Source organism: Akebia trifoliata, chromosome 8 (genome assembly GCF_017979445.1).
Source record: "Akebia trifoliata isolate Shusen 1 chromosome 8, ASM1797944v1, whole genome shotgun sequence".
Taxonomy (NCBI): domain Eukaryota; kingdom Viridiplantae; phylum Streptophyta; class Magnoliopsida; order Ranunculales; family Lardizabalaceae; genus Akebia; species Akebia trifoliata.
The window spans coordinates 45,083,625-45,111,081 of record NC_141382.1 but is presented as its reverse complement, the minus strand read 5'-3'; the positions used below and the strand labels follow the sequence as shown (position 1 = coordinate 45,111,081).

At 38.6% G+C, this 27,457-nt stretch overlaps 1 protein-coding gene across 2 annotated transcripts; it reads right to left on the bottom strand.

Moving 5' to 3' along the window:
- Nucleotides 1–139: 139 nt before the first annotated feature.
- On the bottom strand, nucleotides 140–27,298 carry LOC147397112 (serine/threonine-protein phosphatase BSL3-like). 2 transcript variants are annotated; one of them, XM_086452566.1, is made up of 21 exons: nucleotides 26,464–27,272; nucleotides 25,392–25,452; nucleotides 25,186–25,264; nucleotides 25,003–25,079; nucleotides 24,819–24,913; nucleotides 24,607–24,706; nucleotides 22,402–22,471; nucleotides 18,462–18,563; nucleotides 18,257–18,338; nucleotides 13,518–13,697; nucleotides 11,944–12,166; nucleotides 11,636–11,855; nucleotides 11,322–11,492; nucleotides 10,561–10,799; nucleotides 6,598–6,682; nucleotides 6,387–6,485; nucleotides 6,097–6,296; nucleotides 5,918–5,993; nucleotides 2,592–2,727; nucleotides 2,366–2,505; nucleotides 140–1,688 (listed from the first exon to the last, which is right to left on the bottom strand). In XM_086452566.1, exons 1-21 carry the CDS (start codon nucleotides 26,879–26,881, stop codon nucleotides 1,605–1,607), a joined length of 2,937 nt encoding a protein of 978 aa, XP_086308692.1. In that variant the 5' UTR covers nucleotides 26,882–27,272; the 3' UTR covers nucleotides 140–1,604. The 2 variants fall into 2 exon arrangements, with proteins under 2 accessions (XP_086308692.1, XP_086308693.1); XM_086452567.1 differs by lacking the exon at nucleotides 11,322–11,492 and having other exon boundaries at nucleotides 26,464–27,298.
- Nucleotides 27,299–27,457: the final 159 nt, after the last annotated feature.

Sequence of the window (27,457 nt, the reverse complement as noted above, 5' to 3'; positions counted from 1 at the left end):
AGTAGAATTATAAATGTCCTACAACATATAGTTAGATGCCAACATCAGCCAAATCCTATTAGAATTAGGGAATTACTTAATATTCTAACAAGAATTATAGATGTCCTACATCAAATAGTTAGATACCAACATCAGCCAATTGGATCAAGGCACAATGAATTATAAAGATAATATGAATCAAATCATGGTGTGATACATTATGTGCACCTTCTTTCAATGTCATGGATCAAATTTTTTTATGATGCATCAGACATTGGCAGTTGCCAAGTCTCATTAGCACTGTTAAGGCACACTTCTATAAAGGACCTTGAGATCACGGTCGAAAGAGAATAACTAAGAGAACCCAAACTCCTAAAGTAACGTTTCTATATGGCTAATCTTGACCTTTTACTTTTGAATCCTCTCCTCTTTCTCTTACACCACTCCACTCCTGTTTTTAGCCCTAAAGTCATCTTGCTTGATTTGAGGACTTTTTAATCTGACACATAATCTCCCTCTCATGTACAATCAGCACGGGAACCTGTACTTTCCTGTGCATAAGCCTTCCATAGCCCCATACATTTGAAGACTCCAAAGGGGAGATGACCTATGTCATGAAAGATGAGGACAAGATGCACCACAGAAATCACTAGCACTAGCAAAGACAACAATGATACCAACACAACAATCCCGTTAACCAATGATGGTGCAGGATCAAAAGACGAGCTATAATCATACAAAGTGAAACAATAAGATCAAATGCTACAGACAGTCGTCTCAGTCACCATTTCCGTACAAAAAGCCTTCCCTACACAAATTTTGAAAATGGGTTTCTGAAGCCTTTGAGAAAAGAAAAGGTTCTCTTCACGAAAGTTAAAACTGTACAAACAGAGCGATGAAATTACACAAGGGACGGTGATGCATATGGCACCATCTCTATGTTACATATATGCCAACATTGGTATATATATATATATATTGGGTCAGGATCCCTTGACTCCTAAGAATGACTCATGACCAAAAACACATGATCCCAACCCTTTAAATGCAAAATCCAGAGGTTGAGATTTATACTTGGGATAAGTATTTCCGAGATTTGTGTTATCAAGATACTAATAAATCTCAACCATTGGATTTTGTGTTTAAAGGGTTGGGATCGTGTGTTTTTTTCATGAGTCGTTCTTAGGAGTCAACGGATCCCAACCCATATATATTACCATCATATATCGAGAACCCCAAAACAGCTAAACAATGAAAAAAAAAAAAAAAAATTACCCTCTACTAGTATTCCAACTGGGGAAACAAAGATTAATGGGTACCTGCCTAGTGGCTAATTTACTAGAGACCTTTAGAGGGATGCTGCAATTTTAGTACTTTTGACTGGAATGGAAATCCACACCACCACCTGTGAAACCTGGTTCTGAAGTTAGCCTCATCACTTCCCAGACTCCCTCCTAGTCCTCATGTGACAGAAACTAAGGGTTATGGAATCTTTCAAAATCCTTGGGGGCAAGATCACATGTTCAAGAGTACTGTTTCTTCTGTGGAGGACAATAACCGCCAGTAGAACCAGCCTCGGAATGTAAAGCCCTTGAAAGAAGATCAGACATCTCCAAGGAGAGATCTTAAATCCAGGCAAGAGAACCCCGATCATTTGTAACTTGTGGACGGCCTCTGGTTGGTGTTGGTGGTCTATTAGCATTAAGCTCCTGTATTCACACAACCAACAGACAAATCAAGCATAGAACAATCAGTAAGTTTATAAAAAGCATGATTTTCGGAACCAAAGATTTATGGTAGTTGCAACTTGGACGGGTTGGGGATCAACCCGTGCCCAAACCAAACTTTGACAAACACCAAACCCATGCCCACACCCCACCCGACCTTGGGGCATGAAATGCTCAACCCAAGCCCAACCTAAGTCGGGTTGGTTCATTCCACAGTAATACTAGATAATTTATTAATGATAATGGCTTATATAAAGATGAGTGGAATGTTAAAATATATATATATATATATATATATATATAATTTACAATTATTTGTCTCAAAATATATTATAAAGTTCACATACACAAAATTATAAAGAAAAAGATGATGATGATTGACTACAGTTTGAAATGTGAATTGCGAATGAAAAATAAACAAAGATATGTAAAAACATTTGTAAATTATATGTAACGATATTAAGTTCGGGTTCAAGCAACCCGATGTCTATATGCCCGAACCCAACCCGATTTGATTTGGTCAAATTTTTTTTGCCCAAACCCGATCCTGAATCCTAGCTAACTGTGCCCAGACCAGACCCAAGGTCAGGTTGAACCCATTGGGTTCGGGGCTTGCCCGCCCAAGTTGCAGCCCTAATTTATGGGGAGCACTGCAGCACCTGCATCCATGTATCTTCAATATGGCATTCTGGTGATGTTTCTGGTGACGTCATTGCCGGTGGTAAAGGATGAATGAGTTTTGGAACTACAACAAGGTCCCTTCCTAATACCAGTATAGCTCCAGCATTATTTGCAGTACCTACGGAGAGAAAAAAAGAACCAATATTAAAAGGCTGAATCAGCTAAAAAGTTCATAGAGAAGTCAACACTCAGTAGCCAACGTACCACAGTAATTAGTGGCTGAGAAAAGAGTAATCAAATGTCCCTGGGCGAAACGCTCAAAACCATCCATCACACACTCGTGTGCACGTACAATCAATTGGAGGTCATTGTTGTTGCAGAACTCCATGACACGATCAGGCTGTAACATCATATGCTTATAATACAATACCTCCAAAATGACACAAATTTCGGACGGGAAAAAGAACTCGCATGAATAAGAGCAAAAAAGGCAATTCTAGAACAAGGTAAAAGGCTCATCAGATCACAAATAAATCAGCACACAAGTGGAGAAAATAAGCAGAAAGGAGTCCAGGTTGTGGTATCATCATTTTACTGACTTTACCAACTTGGTAAGCTGGTACCTTCAAGAATCTCTCCGTTAAATGGAACGTATCAAACTCAACAACCAGAATCTCTCTCATTGTAGGGAGCACAACACCCATTTAAAGAAACTAAATAGCACAACATCATCATCATAAATGCATTATCCCAAAGATGAGACTGGTAACCGTACTCTGTTTATTTTTCAGAAAACAGTCCAAAGCTCCATATTAGAGGGATTTTTCTATTGAAGTTAAGCATCATATTCAGTTAGCTGACAGACAAAGCTTCCTCTTAAATAACCCAAGAGGAAAGCAAAGTTGACTGAATACTTCATCCCTTGCCACTAGTCTCATATTCTCCTCCTCCAAAGTGGTATTGAGCACTTACTGATTAACAAAAATGGAACCACCCCATTGCTAAATAAAGTGCTCTCTTCTCTTCCACAAGAGAGCAAGTCCTTCGATAGCAGCAAATAGCATGGTCTCATCCAGACCATCTTTTGTTCTCAAAATCTTCTCATAGAAAACAGATGGTTCTACTACCCCATCCCTAACCACTTCTTCAACAACAGAAGAAGAGTAAACACCCACTTCCTCCACCCATTAGAGGGACCTATGTGTGTGGGTAATCTTATCCAGAAACAGAAAGTCTCCTAATTGACTAGAGAGTAGATATTTCTAGATAAGGATAAATTTAGTAGATAATTATGAATTGTTTGTCTTTCCTTTTAGGGTTTGGCTTTTGTATCTATATAAGGAGAGCTTAGGTAGAATTTAGGGGTCTCTTCAAAGGAGGAAAAATGTAGAGGAGGCTAGATTTTGTAGATCTTTTATTGGCTTCAAAAATAGTGGAATGACTCTTCGAAGCCCGGGAACGTAGTCCGATTTTGGGACGAACCCTGTGAATAAATCCTGCGTTTTGTCTTATCTTTCTTCACTTTGCTTTGTTTCTTTACAATTTTGATCGTTTGTGTGCATCAACAACAATGAAAATTGATTGTTAGGGGTAAATCTCGAGGAATCATCAGCATCCGAGATTTTACCTCTACACTATGAATGCGAGTATTCAATGCCTCATCCTCCTTTGACTGTTTGGACTCCTTCATCTTCAAGCTTTGTTGATGGTTCATCTGATTGCAAAACACTCCCCTCCATCAGTAATTTACATTCAGGTCAGGAATTAGAAAGTTCTTCCACTAGTGAAGATATGGGGCTATACAAGATTATTTCCCTTTCCCACACATGAAGTATAGGTATGGATTTGCGCAGCTGCCATTCCAGTGAGTTGGACTGATTGCTATTCCAATGAGTTGTGAAGCCCTTCTCATGCATACTCGTCTGCAATGCTGATAAGAAGCAGGTGGATCCTTCTGTAGTGATGTCTGCTCCATCTCCTAAATATTCCCCTTCAAATACGCATAGTTGTCATCGAATTGTTCTAAGGATGGTGCTACCTCAAACTCCAAGAGAAGGGTTCATGTGGCCGCCACATGGGGGGTGATGTGGAGGAATTGGTTTGGAGGGCAGGAAGGGCACTACTGCTCGCAAGCACATCTCTTGCTTGGCATGCTCACTTTGGGCTCATGAAGTCTGACATGTTGCAAGGTGTCAATAGAGAGGGTTAGTGGGTAGGTCACCTAGGTAAGGCATGTTGCCTACAACATGGGAGGGATGTCTAATGGCTGGTCAGAAGTCTGGCACTGACACATCCAACAGACAGGTTAGGACTCACCTTCATAGTAGTTGAGTAACAAGAATAGCTCGTATAAATACAATAAGTAGGGGCTGACCGATTTGTACAAGGATACCATGAGTTTCTCTCAATCTCTAGTAGGAAAGTAGGATTTTTTTATTTTTTATTTTTAAAAGGAGAAAGAAAGGAGAAAAGAGCTAAAATATTACCCCAACACAAAAGAAAAATAAAATAAAATAAAGTGTAACATAAATTAAAAAGATTAGTCTACCTTTACAACACTCCCCCTCAAGTTGGTGCATATATATCAACAATACACAACTTGCCCAAGTAGTTCAATACCATTTACACGTTTTGTAAAAATGTCTGCGAGCTATTCTTGTCTTCACAAGTAGAGTATACAAAGGGAGAAAGTGCATTGTCTTGTTTATAATAAGGTATGGTAGGGATGACAGTTTGACCTCTCTTTCTCTCTCTCAGACACACACACACACATATCTGGCCTTAGCTTCTGGCGCCATGATGACCGAACGACTAGGCAACTGGTTTAGGTGAGAGTCAGAACCACCCTGGAGGAAGTTGTCATACTCACCAAAGTAAGTCCTTATACAACCTAAACATTCTGCTTACAAGTCCGAACAGGACGTGGACACAACACCACCTCAGCTATTTTGCTTCTCTCCTCACCTTCTCCCACGTATCCCTCTTCATTATTCTATGTGAATTTTAAATGACCTCTTGACACTAGTATATGACATTCTTGAGGATGTAGTTCTTGCTCGCACGAGTCACCTTCTTGTACAAGCAGCTACGATTCTTTCTAATTTTAAGATTGTATTCAGACACAATTTTTGCCTCCATATCACCCTTTCCCCCATCCATGTACTTCAAATGTGACATGACACCATACAGTTGGCACGTCATGTCACCTTTCTTCTTCCAACAATAACCTAGAACATGCTCTCTGCATCTGCCAAGACTGACATGTTGATCTGATGTCGGATTTAGCACATCCACAGGTTTTTGCAGCAAGAATTCATCTTAACAGGCATAACTACCCCATCTCCGGCCACATGGTCATTCAATAAATAACATCAACAATCAATTCAACAGCATCAAGGATCTATAACAAATGGTTGACTCATTTTCACCAACATCAATAATTTTGTTCACAAACAAACCTCTTTCAATTCCTTATTAAGATATAAGATCTACGTCAAAAGGTACCAAGGAAATAGGCAGTCTATCAAAAAGTTGTGTTAAAAAAGATCTAACTAACTAGCAAAGAAGTGAATGACAACAATGGAACTCACCCCGAATGTAACCAAACCGGGACCTCTGGCATTTGGCCGCAACCCTTCAACACTATCATTTTCTGTAGGGTCAGACCTGCAAATGGAAATTCACAATAAGAATATGATTAACAAATCAAAATGTGTAGCCTAAAGGATATTGCATGCACCACAGAGGGAAAGTACGAAAATGCACTGACCATAGCAAATCCATAAGAACAACCGAGCCTGCTTCCATTGTTATAGGGCGTTGAAGGCTCTCAATCTGTTCTAGATGATTTATCGACCGACCAATGCCACCATGCATACAGATGATTTTCTTTTCAATTAGGGCAGCAAGAGGAAGCCAATTAAACAATCGGTTTATGCGATGCCAAGCCCAGATCCCATCTCGCTCACCCTGTCAACACAACGATAAATTTGAGGGCTGCAACAGTCCGATATAGGAGAAGAGAGAGAGAGAAATTATATAAATGTATACAAGAAATACCATGCGCTCAATGCATTCAATGCGGAAGCCAAATAGGGCATTGATATCTGCTGCCTCATGATTCCCGCGAATTAAATGCACATTGTGCGGGTGCTCAACCTGGATGTCCAAATGATAATGGAGAAAAGCTTAGACAATCCCAATACAATATATGATAGAACCAAGTATCAGAAAGTAATGATATCAGTAGGTTGCCGTACCCAAGTGTTACCTTCAAAGAAAGAAGAAGCGTAATAGTTTCCAGGCTGTGCTGACCCCGATCAACATAATCTCCCAAGAAGAGATAGTCGATATAACTGGATATCATATATAAAATATCAACAAGAATTAAATAAGTCTGGTGCAAGGGTATACCTAACCACTATATAACACAGAATAAAACACACACAAATGCAAACAATTGTCTGACAACTTATTGTTAGGATAAAATGAAATGCCAACTTCACCAATGCCAAGAAAAAATGGAAAAAAGTTGCTTTGAGTTATAATTATAGCTGCTGCAAATTCATGCCAACGTGTTAACAGAAAGAGAGTTAGCAATGCACCGTTCAGCTTTCCTGGCAAGTATTCTGGCGATGCCTCTCATAGTTTTCTTCACACAATTAATTTAGCTATACCTTGATCTAGGTCCTCTTCCCCAGGTTTCCTAGCTTCTTCAAATGGCTAGGGCTAAAGAAGGTTCCTTAGATTGGGTGTGTTGTTGACTTGGCCAATTAGGAGGAATGAAGAATTTTGAGAAAGGAGAAAATGGGATAGTAACATGGTACCACTCGGAAAGGAAACCTTATGGTTAACTAAGGTTTTGGTGGATGATTGTAGAACTCCATTAGATAAGCCCTTTATGAAGTCATTCAGTGGTCTCTAGCAGATCAAACTATCTAAGTGTAGTCAAAACAAAAAGGAGCGATACTTGAGACTCTCTAATACTTAGGGAATGGAATAGACCAATGGTGATTCTGAAGGGCACAGATATAAAATTTTGGCTAATCTTTTGAAACAGTAGTTGTCGAATCTAGGCCTTGTGAAGAAAAGTGCTGACTTAAACTTGCCATTGCAGAAGACATTGTCATGCTATCATTCTTCCAGGCATAGTCACAAAAAATGACATTTTTTAAGCCACGTTTAAAACATGAAAAAAAAAGTGTTTTCCCATTTCTATAGTACGTTATTTCACTCAAAAGATATATTAATGGCTAGATTTTTATTAGCTTCATAGCATGTATAGTTATGAGTGAAACTTGTTATCATGTATAAATATACAATATGTTGAGTTTAGTCCCACATCGGGCATGTATTTCAAGATCGTGTCAGCCTTGTCGTCCTGATAATCTCTCAATCCAACAAGAATTATCTCTCCAGCTGCAATCCCGACTTTTTTGTGTATCTTTCCTCGAATATGGCAAAGTCTCTTAGTTCCATCGATGCACATGGCTTTGCATCGGCCATTATCGAGTATTCGAAGGACCTGCGCATACTCTTGTTTGTCTTCTTTGAAGACGAGCTCTCATTTCTCGTCATCTGCTTCGTTCTTCCCTCTCTTACGATTCTTCTTTGATCTTTCTTTGTTCCTCTTTCAATTGTTTTTAGTGAGCGTGGAGTATGAATATAAGACCGATCTGTTGGAGAAGGGAGAACTATGAACATAAGAGGGTCACGGGGCTTAACTAGGGTATGACTCACCAGAGAGTGGAGGAAAATATATAAATATATACTCAACACTCCCCCTCACCCATAAGTAGGGGCGGAGCAAGGATTTTGCTCATGTGGGGGAAACGAAGAGTAGAAAAAAAAAATCGTGGGAACAATTAAGAGTGAAAAAAATAGTTGTGGGGGCAACTAAGCGTGGAAAAAAAAAATTGTGGGGACAATAGTGGTAAATTTCTTTATCCACCGTTAAAATATGTCGCAATAGCACATTAATCCATAGAATTTGAAAACTCTTGTGGGGGTTGTTGCCCCCACTTTAAATCTGCCCCTGGCCATAGGGGTGGAAAGATTCAAACCCATGACCTATACGAATCAGCGCTCTAATACCATGTTAACCAACCAATTACTCCACAAAACCGATTTGATGGAGAAGGTGCAACTATGAATATAAGAGGGTCACAGGTCAAACTGGGGCACGATACGTGAGTACGTGATACTCAGGAGTGGAGGTAAATAACACAACACTCAACACTCACCCTCACCCATGAGGGTGGAAAATTCCCTCGAAGAGACTTGAACCCATGACCTATACGAACCTAGTGCTCTGATACCATGATAAATTTTGGGGTCCAACTCAAAACTAATTGGCAATGAGTAGAAAGGCCCATAAGCTTATAAGAAAAGAGACAAGGCAATTTGTGTCCGATGTGGGACTAAATTCGACACACCCCCGCACATGTGGGCCAGACTCGCCCAAAGCACGTGGAGATATGAATTGGGTGACGTGGAGGAGAGAAAGGACTGCTCTGATACCATGATAAATTTGGGGGTCCAACTCAAAACCAAATGGCAATTAGTGAAGAGGCCCAGGAACTTATAAGAAGAGAAACAAGGCAATTTGTGTCCAATGTGGGACTAAACTCAACACGCCCCCGCACGTGTGGGATGGACTAGGCCAAAATACGTGGAGATTTGAACTGGGTGACGTGGAGGAAAGAAAGGCCCACTTTGATACCATGATAAATTTGAGGATCCAACTCAAAACCAAATGGCAATGAGTGGAGAGGCCCAAGATCTTATAAGGAGAGAGACGAGGCAATTTGTGTCCAATATGGGACTAAACTCAACACAATAGTGCATTTTTTTTTGCTATGTATTATCTTTTTCATAATTTTGAATATATTTCTCATTTTTTTCTTAATTTTCCCCTCAGTTTTTCTTCGTTCTTTTGAACCCATACTCCAACTTGATGACTATGCTTCCAAGGGAGTGAAATGGAAGGCAGGCCTATAAAACCTATATCCGCTCCTTAGGTGAGGTTTGGGGAATTGGGATTAGTGGTTCTATGTGAAGGGTCCACGGAAGAGGTGAACATAGTAGATGCTCAAGAAACAACTACCTAGGGGCTTTGGTTGGAAAGAAACAGGAGGATATTCAAAGGGATTGCTTCTTCTACTCGAGATACTATGTTGAAAGTTTTGGGGTTGCTATTTTTTGTGTGTAAATTATGCCCTAAATTTAAAGGGGTTTTCTTTGAGGAGTTCGTTTTTAGATGGGACTCTATGTACGATAGTTAAGTTCTTTGTTTTGGTTGGTCATCTCGACGGATCGTTGTACTAGCTTTTTTCTGTTTCATGAAATTTATACTCAAGAAGCAATCTCGTTTGCAAGCAGCAAGAATAATGGTTTGAAAGTGTGTAATTCACATACCAAGATGGTTGAAAGTAGTTAATGGAAAACTGAAAATGTGGTGGTTTATCAGGTGGCTGGCCTGGTTCAGAGGCCACACAGTTTGGAATAGATCCTCATCAGAAGATTATTAAGAAACAAGGAACTGAGCTGAGGGTAGTTTTATCTTTGAGTGGAGAAGATTATGGAGCTTGAGGAAGATAAGAATCATGTTATCAAGAAGGATTTGATGTGAAGCAGATGCAATAAGAGGTCTAAATATCCAGCAGAGCCACTGGAAGGGGAATCAAGCTTCGTCGGATGTGACGATATGTGTTTGGGGGTAAACATCAAGGCCTGGAGGAATCGGATCAGAAAACCAATGGATAGCTGACCATTTGGAGTATGGACTCACACACCCTTGGGCTGCATGCATGGCGTGAGTCATCGTGGGAATTCGTACAGTTGTTGTTGAAACTAAATTTCATGTTAAGGCTACCTTGCCCAACCTTTCTTTATTGGTGTGCAACATTTACGCGGAGATGAAAATGTAACTCTAGAAAAATTACCGTTGGGAAAAAAAAATTTATATTTTTCTTTTTCTGAAGAAGAAAGTATAAAGGTAATATATGTAACAGATGCAAACAGCTCTGCTGATTTCAGCTTTAAGATACTACCATCATGATCAGGATGTGAAAGCATCTGAAGAACAACAATAATAAAACATGAAACAGAGCACCACACAAAATACCATTATACACCAGAAGAGATGTATACTGAAAATGTTTACATGCATAATATTTGAACTAGGATGATGGGTATGAGCATGCATGTGATATGCAATAAAAAGAAGACTTACGCTATGTCTCCAGCAGTTGAAGGAGATCCATACTCATCAAAAAGACGCATGAGATCCCCAAATTGCCCGTGCAAATCACCAAATATCTTGACAGGGGCCTTGATTTGCAGAATGCTTGGCTCAGTTGAAAAAATCCGTTCTGCACTATCACAAAGATCTGCTATTTCATTGCAATCTAGGAAAAATTGTCTGCGAACAGGAGGCTTCCAACCACGAGGCTTCAGAAGATGAGCTATCACCTGATAAATGAAAAAGGAGACAGCAAGAAAAAACAGGGAAATAAGAAATGGATACAGGAGAAAACTCTTTGATCAGCCTCACAACTACTATAAAAGAAGCCATAAATGAGCAAGCGCATAAGAAGGGATGAGAACCACAAGCATATGCTGAACATGGTTTTTAAATAACGCTTGTCATATAACTGAACAAGGAATGAATCAACTTGCAGAACATACCAAGGAAAAACTCGATTTTCTTAACAAATGTTATTGATAACAATTAACATAGTATAATAGGAAAGATAAAAAATTGACAAAATTTCCATATTTTCCATTTTAGAGACTGGCACTCTCTGGGGCTTGGGACCAAGATTCATGTTAGGTGGAAAAGTGTAACCCTCCTCCTTTATCTAGGGTTGGGAGTGGCAATGCAGTGTAAAAGAAACACTACAGAAACCGGTACTATCTGGGGCTTGGAACGGGCAAGCAAATAAGGCAAGCAGATGATAATGCTTGTCTTATGTGAAGCAGAATCTTCTATACCTTCTTAGGCACACTATTGATAGACATTTGCCTATCAAATAGCTTCCTAGCTGCAGTTGCACTCTCTGGAGTACCATAGCTAACCCGCCGGCCTTCATTTTCAAATTGATCAATTGAAAGCTGTCTGACCATACCACCCAAAGCTCCCCCAGTTTCTGCAGCTACAACAACCTGATAATATGTATATGGAAAATGAGGTTGGACTTTTAAGTAATTTACAGAAAACAAGACCATGTTTGTGCTAGTCATTTTATCAAACAGAATGTCAAATTAAAACAGAAGCTTTCACACAGTGATTGGATTCTAATACTGACAGCTCTGTGATGCAGCCGAACTCCAGGTGCAAGGATGTTATTTGACAAAGCAGAATCAGGCTTGCCACTTGCGGTAGCTTCAGCCCCACAATCCCTGTCCGGCAATTCTTCAACCCCTCCATTAACCTGCCGGGCTTTCGCAGCAGCTAATGCAGCACTAATAGCTTCAGCTTCTGCAGCTGAGGCTTCAACCAAGTATTCAACACCTTTGCTCAGTCTCCTGCAGCATTATATATTCTAAGAGCCTCCTTACAAAAACTAGGAAGCCAAGGAAATAACATTCATTTACTTGAATCAGTATTCAGTACCTAGTTCCCTGAAGTAAGGCATTTTCAGTGCTTATATCAGAATACATATCACCATTCATAGGAGGTGCAACCGGACTTCCTAACACAACAGCACCATCAGGAATTTCATGCTTCGTTCCATCATCAGCAAATGTATATCTTCCAGATAATCTCCCCGCTTGTACATTGGCTTCAGCAGCAGCAGCCACATCTTCAGCAACAAGCAGGTCATCAAGCAACACCCCTACAGCACAAACACCACAAATGAGAAGAAAATATGAATTCCAACCCAAGAAAATCTGTGAAACAACACTTGAGTGCTGTGAGTGGCTTTAGAGGACGTCCACAAAAGAGATGTGAGTATCATATGATTGTGCGTTGCAACATAAGATGATTCAAAAACAACACGACACTGTTAAGAAAAACAGTATTTTCTTATCCTTTTCTAATATGTCAATATTCTTCCTCTTAAGCCCCTTTAACATCTTGGAATACTTTTGAGAGAAACGTATTTGTTTTAATGTTGAGGATTGTATCACTTAATGGCTGAGGACTCCTCCAACCTTCTTCCTCTCAAGTCCTCTGATTTTTTTGGACGATCAGAGTTGAAGGTTGCCTATTGGGGGATTAATTTGAGTCCATATTGGTGAGTTTCTTTGGCACCATCGATGATGCTAAATATCAGAGCCAAGTGTTTTGAGGTAAAAAGAAAATGGTTGAAAAACCAGGTTGTTAGTACTGAAACCTGTAGGAACTGGATGAAATAAGTCTCTTGGCTTGGGGATGTTCTCCATGACCGGGTGCGGAGAAAAGGAAGGAAAATGCTTTGGAGGAAGTCTATATAACTTGGTTGATCAAGGTAGCTGAGAACCTGAGAGTGGGTCTAATATTTTGGCCGATTTATTATAATTTCGGGGAGTGGGGAAAAGGGTTGGCCTCAATCATTATTGATTCCTGAAAAGAGAGTGGTGACTCGGCTAACCATTTGTTAATCCATTGATCTGCTTCTGTCATCTGGTCTCACTGTTTATCCTTATTTCATGTCTATTCTTTCTTTTCTTTGGACACCTCCTTTGTCCTTCAATGTTGATGAATCAAGACCTTCACTCTAGAGAATGGATTTTATGGAGATTGATTCCTTTTGCAATATGTTAAACCATTTGCGAGGAACAAAATAGCGGCTATTTGAAGGAAAGGAGCACTCTCTTCATGAAATTCTTCTTAGTATCTTGGCTCTGTTGAGTTTAAGTATCTTCTGAGGTTTATTATTAGGTGGGATTTGATTTGTTCAGAGGCAAGTGCTTTTTTTTTATGGGTGAGCTGGACTTGAACCTACAACCTCAAAGTTGCTTTGCAATGTGTCAAACCAACTGAGCTATGGTTCTAAGCCTTTTTTATGGGTAAACTGGACTTGAACCCACAACCTCAGAGTTGCTTTGCAATGTGTCAAACCAGACTCCAACAAAGACCTACATTGATAGCAACCTAGGTCCTAGTAAATTTACAATTAGTTGGCAGCTTCATGTCTCAAAAAACACACATTCCGCAAAAGAATGAACCGAGATTAAGGTTACAAGATCAGTTTCAAATCTTACCACCACGTAGCCCACCATAAATAAAGATCAAGTCACCAATGGCTGCAGCTGCATGCCTGCAACGCCTCATCAACTCAACTGCAGCATCTCCACCAGCTGCATCAGCACTATATCTGCCTGTTCTTGGACTTGTCACAACAGATTTTGTATCACACCAAACTCCAGCAGCAGTATCCAACACTAACATGGAGAAGACAAGGTACTTGTAAGATACATGTATGATAAATCATAAACTGGAATAAAAGATTAATCCTTTACATTATCCAGAAGTGCTTCTTTTAATAACAACAAAAGAATAAAGAAAAACAGAGGGATTAAATCCAAGACTCAATTACAAACTACTTTTGGTTTTTTATTATTTAAGAGAGTAAAACAGAACCACTTGGGTTTTTAGTTATTTTAGAGAGTAAAACAGCCCCCACAGAAGTATCACATATGACTTCTCCAACAAAGAGACGTACACTTCACTTATATAATAAAATAGAAAAATCAAATAAAATGTCATCCAAGTTAATGATTAGGGAATTATTGTTATTTAAAGTGTCCTTCAATTTTTGTATTATAAGGAAGAAGTTCCATATACAATAGAAGCTATACCATTTTTTTTTCTAAAGTCTGCTTCATTTTATGGTAAAACACTGACTCACTCCCCACCACTGTTTATAAACTTGAAAAAAATTAAAGGCAGGCAACCTTTTTTTTTTTTTAAAGTATAATATAATTCAAGGAGAAAGAAAAAACAGCATACAAGGAGGCCGAGAAAGCCTCATAGAAAGCAACAAAGAAGAAGAGCAAACAACATCAATGATTACATAAAGAGTTCCATCTAAAAACAAAATCATCAAACGAAGTTCCCATGAACTCTATATTTTGTTTGGACCAAAGGTATAAGAAGCCCAAAATCTCTAAAAAACTTGTATGAGAGCTTCTAATCTTTCCATTAAACACCCTGTTATTCCTTTCATTCCAAATCCCCCAAGCAATAGCCGAAGGTAGCATAGCCCACAGGTAACGTTTTCTGGTGTGAAAGACATTACTGGTCCACTCTTTCAACAACGATGAAAACTTATGAGGGAAAATCCAAGTCATACGGAATAAACCAAGGAAACTTGACCATAAATTATAGGAAAAAGGGCAATGAATTAAAATGTGATCAACAGATTCCCCTTCCATCAAGCAAAGGGGACAACAATTAGGAGTGATCCAACCCCGAGCAATCAAGTTATCCATCGTAAGAATCCTACCAAGGGAAGCCAACCAGACAAAGAAAGAGATTTTAGAAGGCACTGACCTAAACCAAATGATGGAAGCCAAGATGGTACGCTCAGCACTAGGAGTGAGCCATTTATGGAAGGATCTAACAGAGAATCTCGAATCCTTCGCTCTAATCCATTCCCACCTATCCTGTTCACTTACGTTGCGATGAAGCATATGCAAGAGATCGAGGAAAGATGTAACCTCGGTTAGCTCCCAATCATTAAAATTTCTCCTGAACCCCAAATCCCAAGTAGGATCGGACTCGTTGTGAATCAAACATTGCTGGATTGAATGATTCTTCTTAACAGAACAGACGTATAATGATGGAAATTGAGACGCTAGCGACGAAGGTCCGCACCAACAATCTTCCCAAAATCTAATTCTGTCCCCCACACCTGCTTTGAATCTAATCCCTTGCTCAAAATCCTTGCTAACTTTCAAAATTCCTTTCCATAGGCTACACCCATACGAGGTTTTAGACTCATTACTATACCAACCTAGACTCCTCTCCCCATATTTAGCCATAATAACCTTCCTCCACAAACTACCCCTCTCCTCGCCAAACCTCCAAAGCCACTTTCCTAGAAGCGCTCTATTAGCTAATCTAAGACCCCTAATGCCTAGTCCTCCATTCGTCTTGGGCATGCAAATCACCTTCCATCTAACCAAATGATACTTCTTCCTACCACTCTTGTCATTCCACAAAAAGTTCTTCATAAGCCTTTCCAATCTAATTTCAACGGACCTCGGAAGCGTGAAAAGAGAGAGAAAGAAGACCGGAATGCTCGTTAAGGTACTTTTGATCAAAGTCACTTTCCCTCCTTTCGAAAGATAATTAGCCTTCCACGTACTCAACCTTTTTTCCAATCTTTCAATCACACCATTCCAAATTTTGATACTATTGTAGGGTGCTCCCAGCGGTAAGCCCAAATAGGAAGTGGGCAAAGTATCATACCCACAACCCAAAGTTGAAGCCATCAAATGAATATCATTAACTTCTCCTACCCCAAAAAGTTTGCTTTTCTGCAGGTTAGAATGTAAACCTGACATAGCCTCGAAGCAACACAATAACACTCGGAGCACCCTCACTTGATCCCTTGAATCCTCCAAAAAAGTTAAGGTGTCATCCGCAAATTGAAGGTGAGAAATTAAAGGGCCGTCATTAATCCTAAAACCCGAAAGCTTACCTAAGTTAACCGCTCTTCTAAACAATCTCCCCAAGGCTTCAGCTACAATCAAAAACAAAAATGGAGATAAAGGGTCCCCTTGCCTCAAACCTCTCGACCCTCTAAAAAAACCGGCTGGACTCCCATTGACAAGAATCGAGTAAGATACCGTCGTAACACATTTCATTATCCAACTTATCCATCGCGAACCAAAACCCAACCTCCTCATCATATACTCCAAAAACTCCCAGCTCACATGGTCATAAGCCTTTTGTAAATCAATTTTTCCTATTAACCCCTTATCCTTGTTTTTGATCCTAGAATCAAGACACTCATTAGCCATCAAAACGCCATCCAAGATCTGTCTACCCTTGATAAAAGCCCCTTGCTCGTCCCCAATAAGATTAGGGAGAACACTTTTCAATTGCGACGCTAGCACTTTGGATATGATCTTATACACCGAACCCACCAGACTAATTGGTCTAAAATCTCCTAGCTTATCCGCCCCAGCTCTTTTAGGGATCAGAGCCACGAAAGTACTATTAAGGCTGTAATCCAAGCACTTCTTATCTTGAAGTTCCCTGATAACCTCCATAAAATCTCTCGAAACGATATCCCAACAATGTTTGAAGAACTCCATATTAAATCCATCCGGACCCGGGGCCTTATCCCCACTCATCGAAAAAATGACTGATCTAACCTCTTCCTCCCCTATTTGTCTTTCCAACCACTCCCTATCCGCCTGATTCAAAGAGTTAAAGTCTAGATTATCCGGCCTCGGTCTCAAAGGTTCTTTTTCCTTGTACAGATCTTTATAGAATCTCACCACCCCTTCCCTAATTTCCTCTTCTCCTGTCACCATGGTATCATTGATGAGGAGTTTATCAATCTGATTACTTCTTCTATGGAAGTTGGCAACTTTGTGAAAAAATTTAGTGTTATTATCCCCTTCTTTCAACCATTTGACCCTCGACTTTTGTTTCCAACTTATTTCCTCCATAAGCGCCACTCTTTGGAATTCCAACTTCAACTCCGTTCTTTTACTTCTTTCATCCACATTCAAATTGCTTTCCTCTTCCTTTTTGTCCCAAATTTCAATGTCTGACAAAATCTTCTTTTTTTTCACTTCAATTCTCCCCAAGACCTCTTTGTTCCACACCTTCAACTTGTCCTTCAAGAATTTGAGCTTCTTCTTGAACACACATCCCGGGTTTCCTGTGGCCGGACACTCATTCCACCAACTTCTAACAAGATCTAAAAAATTAGGTTGAACCAGCCACATATTTTCGAATCTAAAAGGAAGAGGGTGTTGTCTAGGGTGCCCTGCTTCCAACAAGATGGGAGTGTGGTCAGAGACTGGGCTAGGACTTGCCGAATGAATCACATTTTGAAAATTTTCCTCCCAAGCATTATCAACCAGAAACCTATCTATTCTGGACATCCTAGAATTGCCTTGGTTGTTGGACCAGGTGAATCGTCTGCCCAGGAGAGGAAAATCCATTAAACAGTGTCTACCTATAAAATCATTAAAGTTTTTCATCCCCTTAGATATGTTCGAACCCCTATTCTTCTCATGAGTAAATCTGGTGACGTTGAAATCCCCACCCAGGACTCAAACAGGTTTTTTTTCTTTTGATAGATTAAAAAAACTCCCTCGCTCTCTCTCAAAAAACACACATTCAGGTTTAGCTCGTATGCAAGATCATCCAAAAGGGTTGGTCAAGCTATTCTAAAAATAATATGGATGTACACAAGATTTACTCAATTATTAGTAGAAGGGTGCAAGGATACACGGGATAGAACAGTACTTAAGAAAGGGTTCAGCAACTATCACCTCTAAATGCTACAGCATAAGACTAACATTTTTTTCACAGTTCATATATATAACATGTTGTTATGTAAGAATCTCTATGAAAAACAATTAACAATTACAAAAGAATTCATCTCTTCATGGTACAGAATATTTTATAACTGCACCTTATTCTTTTATTTTTTATTTTTTTGATGGGTTTAAGGACGAAGGCAGGGTTTTGATCCCAGATTTGTTATATGAGCACTCACAGATTAATTGCATGTGATGTTCAAATGTGGCATAACCGTATAAGGTTAGAACCCACAACAAGGGAATGTTCCCAAGATGACAGATGCATCTGTTGGCCACACCAAACTGAACATTTCTTCTACCTATGATTCTCGTAAGTCATAACGGCACTTAGCATAAAGGTTCTAAAGCTCCCATGCACAGTTTACTCAAAGGACCACAGTTTTACGCAAACAACCCATTATCTCAAATCTATCTAGACAAGAATAAAGTACCTGCAACACTTGATGAGTCTTCTACCATTCGACCACCACCGAGGGCCCCTCCAGACACATGGAGGCGTGCATTAACAAAAACCTGGAAAAAGCAAGATGTGTGCGTGATTGATAATTCCAAAAATATATAGAAAGAAAGATAACATACAATAATATCCAGAAATCAAGAATACAAACGAAAAGAATAAGGAAGAGAGAATCCTACTGCTGCATGTTGATATCTAGAAGATGGAGAGACACCAGGAGCAATTGCCCATTCCCAACGTCCATCCCTATGTTTTGCAAGACCATATGCACTTGCCAATGGCTACAAGAAGAACAAGTGTAGAATTTAAAAAGGTTATGTGATTTTTGGTCGCCATAACAGAGCTCTAATAAAACCAGTATATGAGGTAAAACTTTAGTGCAACTTTGATTATCACTTGTTGAATAGATATCATGTATCGTAAATAAATGATAGGGGGCTGCTTTTTGAACATTTTATGTTTAGATGGGAAAATGTAATTAGGGAGTGATTCTAATCTGTATCTTTCTTTGAGGACTCCTTGGCCTCTTTCAATAAAATTTTACTTATCAAAAAAATAATAATAATAATAGATAACTGCAGCAATCCCTCAATAATGTTCATTAGCCACAAATATTGGTTCAAGCTTTGGATCCTAAGAAAGTTATCATGGTTAAAGCAAATAAAGTTGTGTAAACTTTGTTTCCTAAGAAAATTACAAATATTAAAGTAAATAAGGGTGTGATTGAATGTCGCAAAAATATGTGAGAAAAATCATTTTCCAGCATTTTGACGGTACATGGAAAATCAAATTCAGTAACAGATGATGAGAAAGCCTCAAATTCTCATCGCACAGAGGTTACTGCGATTGCAGGAAAATCACATTTTTGTCAGCAAATGATGAATCAAACACTGGCAATTTTTTAAATATTTATACTAGTAATCAAATATATTGCAAGTGTTAACACTTAATACCAGGAAAGAAGATGCTTGTGAGTGGGGATCTTTATTTGTGCCACCTCCTTCCCATTAAAAGTACAATTTATTAGTGGTAATACCACCAATCTGGGATAAAATCAGCATTTCACCCTGATACCTGTGTTGGGGTTTATGGAAGGAAAGGAATGGGAGAATTTTTTCATGGGATTTGGTTTGTAAAGGGAGGAACTAATCCTTGTACGCTGTTTTTGTGAGGCCATCTCGTACTCAAATAAATCAAGTAGTCTTCTTCGGAAGGCCCAATGTAACCCCAAAAAGGTCGAAGAACAATGCCCATAATTCTTCGGAAAGGATCTCCTCCTTGGGGATAAATGACATGATCCACGACTAGAATTTTATCCAAGATGGCAGTCCACACAGACAGACAAAAAATTCACCTGAAGAAGAATAGTTGAGTTCCAAACCATTCTACGTGAGAAAAGCTCCCCCTTTCAAACAAGTGAGGTGATTGTAAAAAAATTTTACGAAAAATACCCCATTAGAACTGCACTTTCCCACAATAACACATCACTTTTTTGTGAAGGATCAACTAACCCGCTACCAATCCTATCCAAAGGAGTGGCCAGCAAATAAAATTCTCAATCATTAAGGGCATGTTTGGAAATGGGAGTTGGAGTTACAACTCCCACCTATGTGGGTGGGATTTACAACACCAAGAAAAAATATTTAATCCCAAAAATCGAGTTGACTCACCTGAGTCATCTAGTATATAAATTAGGGCTATCAATGGACCAGGTTGGGTCGGGCTTTAAATGGGCTGGGCCTTTTAGGCTAAAAAAACAGGCCCTAACGCAACCCATCTAAATATCGACCCGGGCCAAATAAAACCACCTTCGGCCAAGCCTGGTCCACTAGGGTTGCCAATGGATCAAGTCCGGATTGGATCAAGGTTGATTTGGTATCGATCCAATTAGGATTGGATTGGGCCAAATTCGATTTTTTATACAAAATCTAAATCAACTTCACACATCACAATAAATATATAATATAATTTATATACTTTCTAACATGTTATCAGATGGGGTCCCTTATCAGATCAAGACATGGTTGATCCAGATCCTATCCAATAAGCTATCGGATCAAAACCTTATTAGGTCAGATCCTTATCAGAATCCAAAACATCGATCCAGACCCGAAGTTATCGGATTGGAAGGATCGGGTTTCGGGTCTGATCCAATCCATTGATGTCCACTTCCACCAACATTCGGGCCATTTGCAAGTCGGGCCAAACCCATTCAAAGACATTACGAAGGTAAGGGGATCATTATTAATTTATATATTGTATTTAATATGGTATAGTGGGTCGAGCCACCCATCGGCCTACATTCAAAACCCAAATCCAAACCTATTATTAAAAGGCTTAAACTGGTTTGACCCGATAGCTAAATGGACTTAATAACTGAACCCAAACCAATAGCAAGCTGGGATGGATAGGGCCAAAACCCGACCCATTGACTGCTCTAATATAAATCATTCAACCCACTTTACATTATTCATAATCTAGATTCCTATTTAAATAATTATTATTTAAAAAAAAAATAATAAGGTGATTAGAATAGGTTATAAAAGGGGTCGAATTTTTTCTGAAATTCGAGTGATCTAAATTTAGAGAGTTTGCACTCTTGGAGGTAGATCCGAAGAAAAATATAGATTGGATATGGGTTGATGTCACTTAATCTGAGTCAGATGCGGGTCAGATACGGATCCATCCCTATATCCGAATGATATATTGCTTTGAAAAAGGACGGCTACTAAACTCTTAAATTTAAAATTAAAAGTAATGGTGGAAAATATCTTTTTATAAGTTTTTTTTCTTCAAAATTTATAGAATTTTGTCCTCTACATCCGTGTGGCATCAGATCATGTTTTTCGATGCTATAAAGTGATCTCAACAATCTTTAGTAAGATTGGAAATCTTGTTAAGTTAGTAAGGCTAGACTTAATCTAAATCTAAACATATTATTTCATCCAAAAAACTGAATTGACTCGCTCAGTCATACTGTATATTAATCGTTTAACTCACTTTCATTGCTTATTAAATGTATTCTATATTTAAATAGTTATAATTTATAATGAAATAAAGTGATAAGAAAATATTTAATCACAAAATCACATTTATTTAATATAATAAATATTTATATTAATAATCGCATTCAATTATTTATAATAAAAATATATATAAAACCAAATTGACTCGGTTGAGTCATAGTCGATCTTAGCAAAATACAAGGGTTGAAGTTTTTTTTTTTTTACTACTCCTAGGCTGAATTCCTAGATAAACCAAGCATTAGAGTTTATTTGAGGAGTTATAACTAACTCCGTCGATTCCAACTCCAACTCCGATTAACTCCCGCTTCCAAACACACCCTGAGGTATTTTCTAATACCAAGATTCCAAGAAATATCATTGTTATCTAATATCTTTTTAGAAGAAAAAAGGAAAGAAAGAATATCTAAGTATGTGGCTAAATAATGGAAGGAGCCAATTCGTCCTCTAAACCCTAACAAGTCCCACCCACCCACCTGATCACCCACTTTGCATATCACCATCTAAATGAGAGCTTGAACACTGAAATGAGCAAGTAAATATACAAACCTCATTCCATTTTCACCATCTTGAACCAAAACTCATTTTTCTCAACTGAGAACCAAGGAAGAACCCGCTCATGTGGCCAAAAGCCTTGTCCATATTGATCATGCATAAGACACCAGAAATACAAGTCTAAATTTTTGAGTCCATACACTCATTAGCAGTAAGCACTCCAATTTTTCCTATCCTTGTGAATTATATAAAAATTCAAAAGTGAAGAGTCTTGTATGAATTAGCTAAGCAACAGTTAAGATCTTGTCCAAAAGTGAAGGTAAAGCTCCAACTCTGGGGAGACCAGATTCTTCCAACACCTCATAAAATAAACAAAACAAAAGTATTTCCTTGAGATCCCAATACAATAGACAACAATCATTCCCAACTTTAGGCAGAAACATCTCTTCTAATCCCTAAAGAGATCAATACACTCCTCTACCTTAAGATCAATGCACTTGTTAAGCTAGGGTTAAAAAGAATTTATCAAAAAAAAAAACAATTTATTTTTCCCAGGTATTCACTAATAGTACACATTGATCAAGTAAACATTTCAACTTACCACACTGTTTGCATCCCTCCCTCCACAAAGCAAAAGAAGTCCGTCAGACCTTGCACTTGCAGTCGCATACCTACTCAAGAATATCAAGGATAAGTACACAAAAAAGAAAACTTTCAACCTTGACGATATTTGCATAACAAACTACAAGGTCAATAGAAATCAAGAATAACTCCGTAATCAACTTAACTCATTCAAACACCATTTTATTCACAACATTCTCAAGAGTAAAGAAAAACTATAGAGGATAAATTAATACATGGCTAGCAAGCAGCACCTTATATTTTTGTTTGATGTAAATAAATTACCAACATTTCGATACTAAATGGCATAAATCTTAATAAACATGCTACGGATTACAATACCTCCACGCAACTAATGAAGATGTCAAAAGACCAAAACTTTGACTTTTAACTTGCTTTCTCCAAGATCCACAATAAAAAAGGCATCTCCATTATGCATGAGGCATTCAAGGAACACTTGATCACCTATATTAATGAAGACAACACCAAACTCTTCTTTACAGTAGTCAAAGGCCATTATTGTATGTTCTCAGTCGGTTTCTTTTCCCATCGCATAGCATATGAACTTATTCAATTTTCAAAGAATATATACAACCAACATTTTTCTGTTCTTTTCTTTCCCAAAGGTTGATTCCAAGACGATCTTGATAACTTCCACCAAAGAAGACTATTAATTCTTCCTTGGACAAAGGCCACAACTGAATTTCCAAAGTTGCTTTACTTTCACCTACTATCAAAATTGTCTTCATCAATATTTAAGAGCAACTCAAAGACCTAAGTGTATGAAATAAGTTATAGCTCAACAAATGCACCATTTTGTTTGATTTTAACAACAAAGTCTAACAATTGGGTGGATGCCACAGTCCAAATAGTTTTTTTTATAGAATACGTCAAAATTGCTGTCATCATCAAAGTTTTGGGTTGGCCACTCCAACCCTATTCCACCATTCAAACTATCTAGAGCCACATCTTTTATTAAAGTATGTCCACAAATCTTTTCTCTCTACCTCAATCTACATCCTGTTCAGTTATCCTGCCATCCCTTTATAGCCTTCAATCTCTATCTTTCCGCCGTAGAACTCCTTCATATTAGTGCTGCAATGTGTCTTCCCTTTACTTGAATAAACCATCTCAAACAACTTTCCTACACTTTATGCCCTATTGATACTACTCTTAGATTCCTTGATGTGCTCATTTAATATTTTTTGTTTCCTAGTCTTCTCATACATCCATCTAAAAACATTAGATGAAAATATAACTAAATAAACCTTATGCAAGGATATTACAAGCATTTCTTAACTAGATGGATTAACTACTCAAACATTATCCAAATTTTCCATTTAGAACGCTAATCCATCTTCCAAATGTTTTCTCATCCTTAAACTTCCTCAAACATAAACTCCAATGCTCCATTGGATCAGATTCCAAAGGAATTGGAGAATAAGTAAAAGTACAATATGCATATTTGTAATATTATGTAAATGTAACTAACAGACATAGGCACATCATTTCCAAATAATTGTAAAAACAAAGAGCACAGGAACTCAACAATTACATCACAATACCAAAGAATTGTTGGTTTGATTAAGATTACAGAACAACCTAAAGGGCGTGCTTGGTTGTTGTAGAGGAAGTAGTTGCTCATCAACATAAGACAAAAGACACACAGTCCATGCTTGTTTCACAAAGATGGAATAGGGATAAGGATACAAAATCCACAATGCAGTGCTTTTTATGCCAATTTGTGCAATATGCGTCCCTGAAACAACTTCTTTTTCTATTAACAGGATGTAGAGGAAATTCAAAAAATCCTTATCATGTTATATTCAAATCATGCCAAAAGAGTACATATAACTAAATGGTAAAAAAAACAATAACTTCGCCAAAATCTGCAGGGATGATATAACATGAGGACATCCACAAAAGTACAAAACAGCTCCAAAATACCAAAATGATTTTTCTTTGATTCACAGTGCCCAATAAATCAAGGAAAACAGATGATTCAACATCAAATTGAACAACAGGAACACCAAATCTACATATTTCTAGCAAGATTTGATCACCATTAAACTCAGCATATCTACGAACATGGGGGTGCACATACATATGATGTATGACAAACCATTAGCATAATGGATTATATCGCATACTTATGGAATGTGAGAGGATGAGGTAGGACACCTACATGCATGGCGGTGGGCTTTCACCTTCTGGCTCCAATTTCCGCCATTCATATGGCTTGGCAGCTGTGTCTAGAGCCCAAACATCAGCTAAAGGTCGCTTCCCTGGAAAACACATACACCAAATTTCATCAAATCTCATTTCTAAAGGACCTCAAAATACAACAACCATTTTAAATACACAAGGGAATATAGGTCCCAACTCTTGAGATCATACCATCATTTCCACCTATTGATAAAAGAAATCTCTGCCCAACAAGAGCCATAACATGTCCGTAACGGGGGCCCGGGCCAGGGCCTTGGACAACCACTCTGCAAAAAAATGAGGATCTCTTTTAAACATATAACAACACTGGTACTTCAAGAAACATGCAAGCTTCACCGTTGACTAGAAGTCTAACCTATGCCATCGTGGTCGTTGTGTGAGATCAAGAACATGAAGATCCTCTGCAGACAAACCGGTTGGACCAATTCCACCCTGAGTTGAATAAAAAGAGTGAAGCCAAATTTATTACGTCAAATGACGAGTTGTACAGTAATAGGTAACCAATTTGGGTATATTAGCTGTTCAGTTACATAATTACCTGAATAACCACCATGGTACCCACGGCAGTTGCAACGTGTGCTGCCCTTGGTGAGGGTTGCTCTCCCAATGGAATAAGCCTGCGAAAAGTTTCATCAAAAGGCATATGACGATATTACAATCATTTTAAGAGGGGAATCTATGAAGGCATAGACTTGATTTCCCTTGTGACCCAATAAGATTAATGGTTCTTGTTCTGAAGATTACCTAGACCATTTATTTGACAGCACATCATAGCAGTGGACATCGGCAGTGGCACCGGCTAGTCCTGCAATTCAATAATTGTAAGTGTTACACATCCTAAATTAAAAGGAACACTTTCACGATAATTTTTTTGCCTCTTGTTGTTCTTCCTTTCTTTCACTATTCCTTTCATGAAATCGCTTGTCGTCTTGCAAGTGAAAAGAAAATCAAAGGAAAAGGAGGAGGATGGTTTGATTTTGAACATCAAAGCATATTTGTTTCGTTGATCCAAAATGTGAGAGGACTTCAAACAGATTTTAGGGGGGTACCCTTGATGGTTTAAGAGTGAGGGAGTAGGAAGTAGGTAATTATATCTCCCCATTTTGGGGGCAGTTTTTGGTATGTTTGTGGTTGCTTTTGGGTGCTTCTCTCTGGTAGGTCTCCTCAACCTCCATTTGAGCATTCCACCTAAAGGAGGTCATTGATAAGTAAAGATTTGACTATTGTCTGAATGGTTCACATCCTGAATTGATTCTAACAATCCACCTTTGTGCGGTACTTTCTTCCATATAATCTTTATTTGCTTCTATGAAATTTTGATATTCATGAAAACAAACAAATTTAAAAAACAACAACAACAAAGGAAGTGCCTCTGAGTAGGCCAAGACATGTTTAGTATCAGTGAAAAATGAATTATTTCAGACTCAAACGAAATTTGGGTTCTTTAAATCAATGTCACAAAATAAGGCGAATTTTCTAAAAATTCTGAATAAATCTCCAAAAAGGACCAACCAACTAAATCGGAAAATCAACGGAGTAATTGGTGATTTTTCAATTAATCTTTCCCCTCCCATCCACACCCTTCGATCTCAAGATTTTATTTTCTTCAATCTTAAAATCTCAATAACAAAATAGGTCTTTTTATGAGGTTGAATTCGTAAAATCCCCAAAAAAAATTCCACAACTTTTCCAGATTCACCAAATATTGCTGAATCCAAACTAGGTTACTATGCTTTATTATATTAAGAAACAAAAACAGGAGAAAACCCCAAAATGTGAAACCTATGATCACGATTAAAAGGATCGAAAAACTTACGAATGCCGGCGCTTCCAGCAGGAGAAGGAGGACCCGAAGCAACTGCAGAATTTCCCTCAAGAGCAGTTGCACCACCAAACAAAATAAGCCTAGGCCCTATGTACCCTGGCGTACCCTCCTCCCCAACTGCAGCAACTGCGGTCAAAGTATGGCCGCACCTACACCCTGGTCCGTCCTCCTTCTTCTCTATAACTGTGCTAACAACCGTGTAAGTCGGAGCTGGTTTTGGTCCAGCGACAGTACCTTGTTGCGCTTGGGATTGCTGTGGTTGAGATGGTGTTGTAGGGACCGATTGGTTGGTTACATCAAGATGTTCTTCTTGCGAATCTCGAGGCGAGATCGAAGGTTCCGCTGAAGAGTCGTAATTCTGTACCAGATCGTGATTGTTCTCCAACACCATGGACGAATCGACATCCATCGATCTGTGCCTTTGATACTCTCCTTGTAAGGATCAAGATCGAAGCTTCGGTTCTTCGGTATTAGCATTCTTTCGATGCCACCTCGTTAACATATCGAATCCACGCAGAATTCAACTCCAACATCAACATTACTGTCTCTGATTCATCCAAACGAAGAATGGATTCTCGAAAATGGAGGAAGAAAAACCCTTAAAAATTGAACCAGTAATCGAAGATCGAGAGAATGTAAGATTTAATCTGTCTGTCTCTCTCTCTCGAAGTAGATGTTTCGACGAAGACAAACAACGGGGGAAAAATCTCTCTAAACCTGATAGCCAAATCTTTTTTATGGGGAAAAAAATAGTGTCCAACGACGTTTGAGATGGAAAAACTCTCCTAGAGATTCTCAAAGAATTGATCGATAAAATCTGAAATAACCCGTAAAAAATCCGTGTTTTTCTTCTCATGTAAACCGTTTGTTGGACTCAATAGTGTCCAACGTGGTTGGAGACTAGAAAAAAGATCTTTTTTCACGATTTCTTTCGCACGGTCTGGTATATATATCGAGTCGTGCTGGACTAATATTGAAATTGATA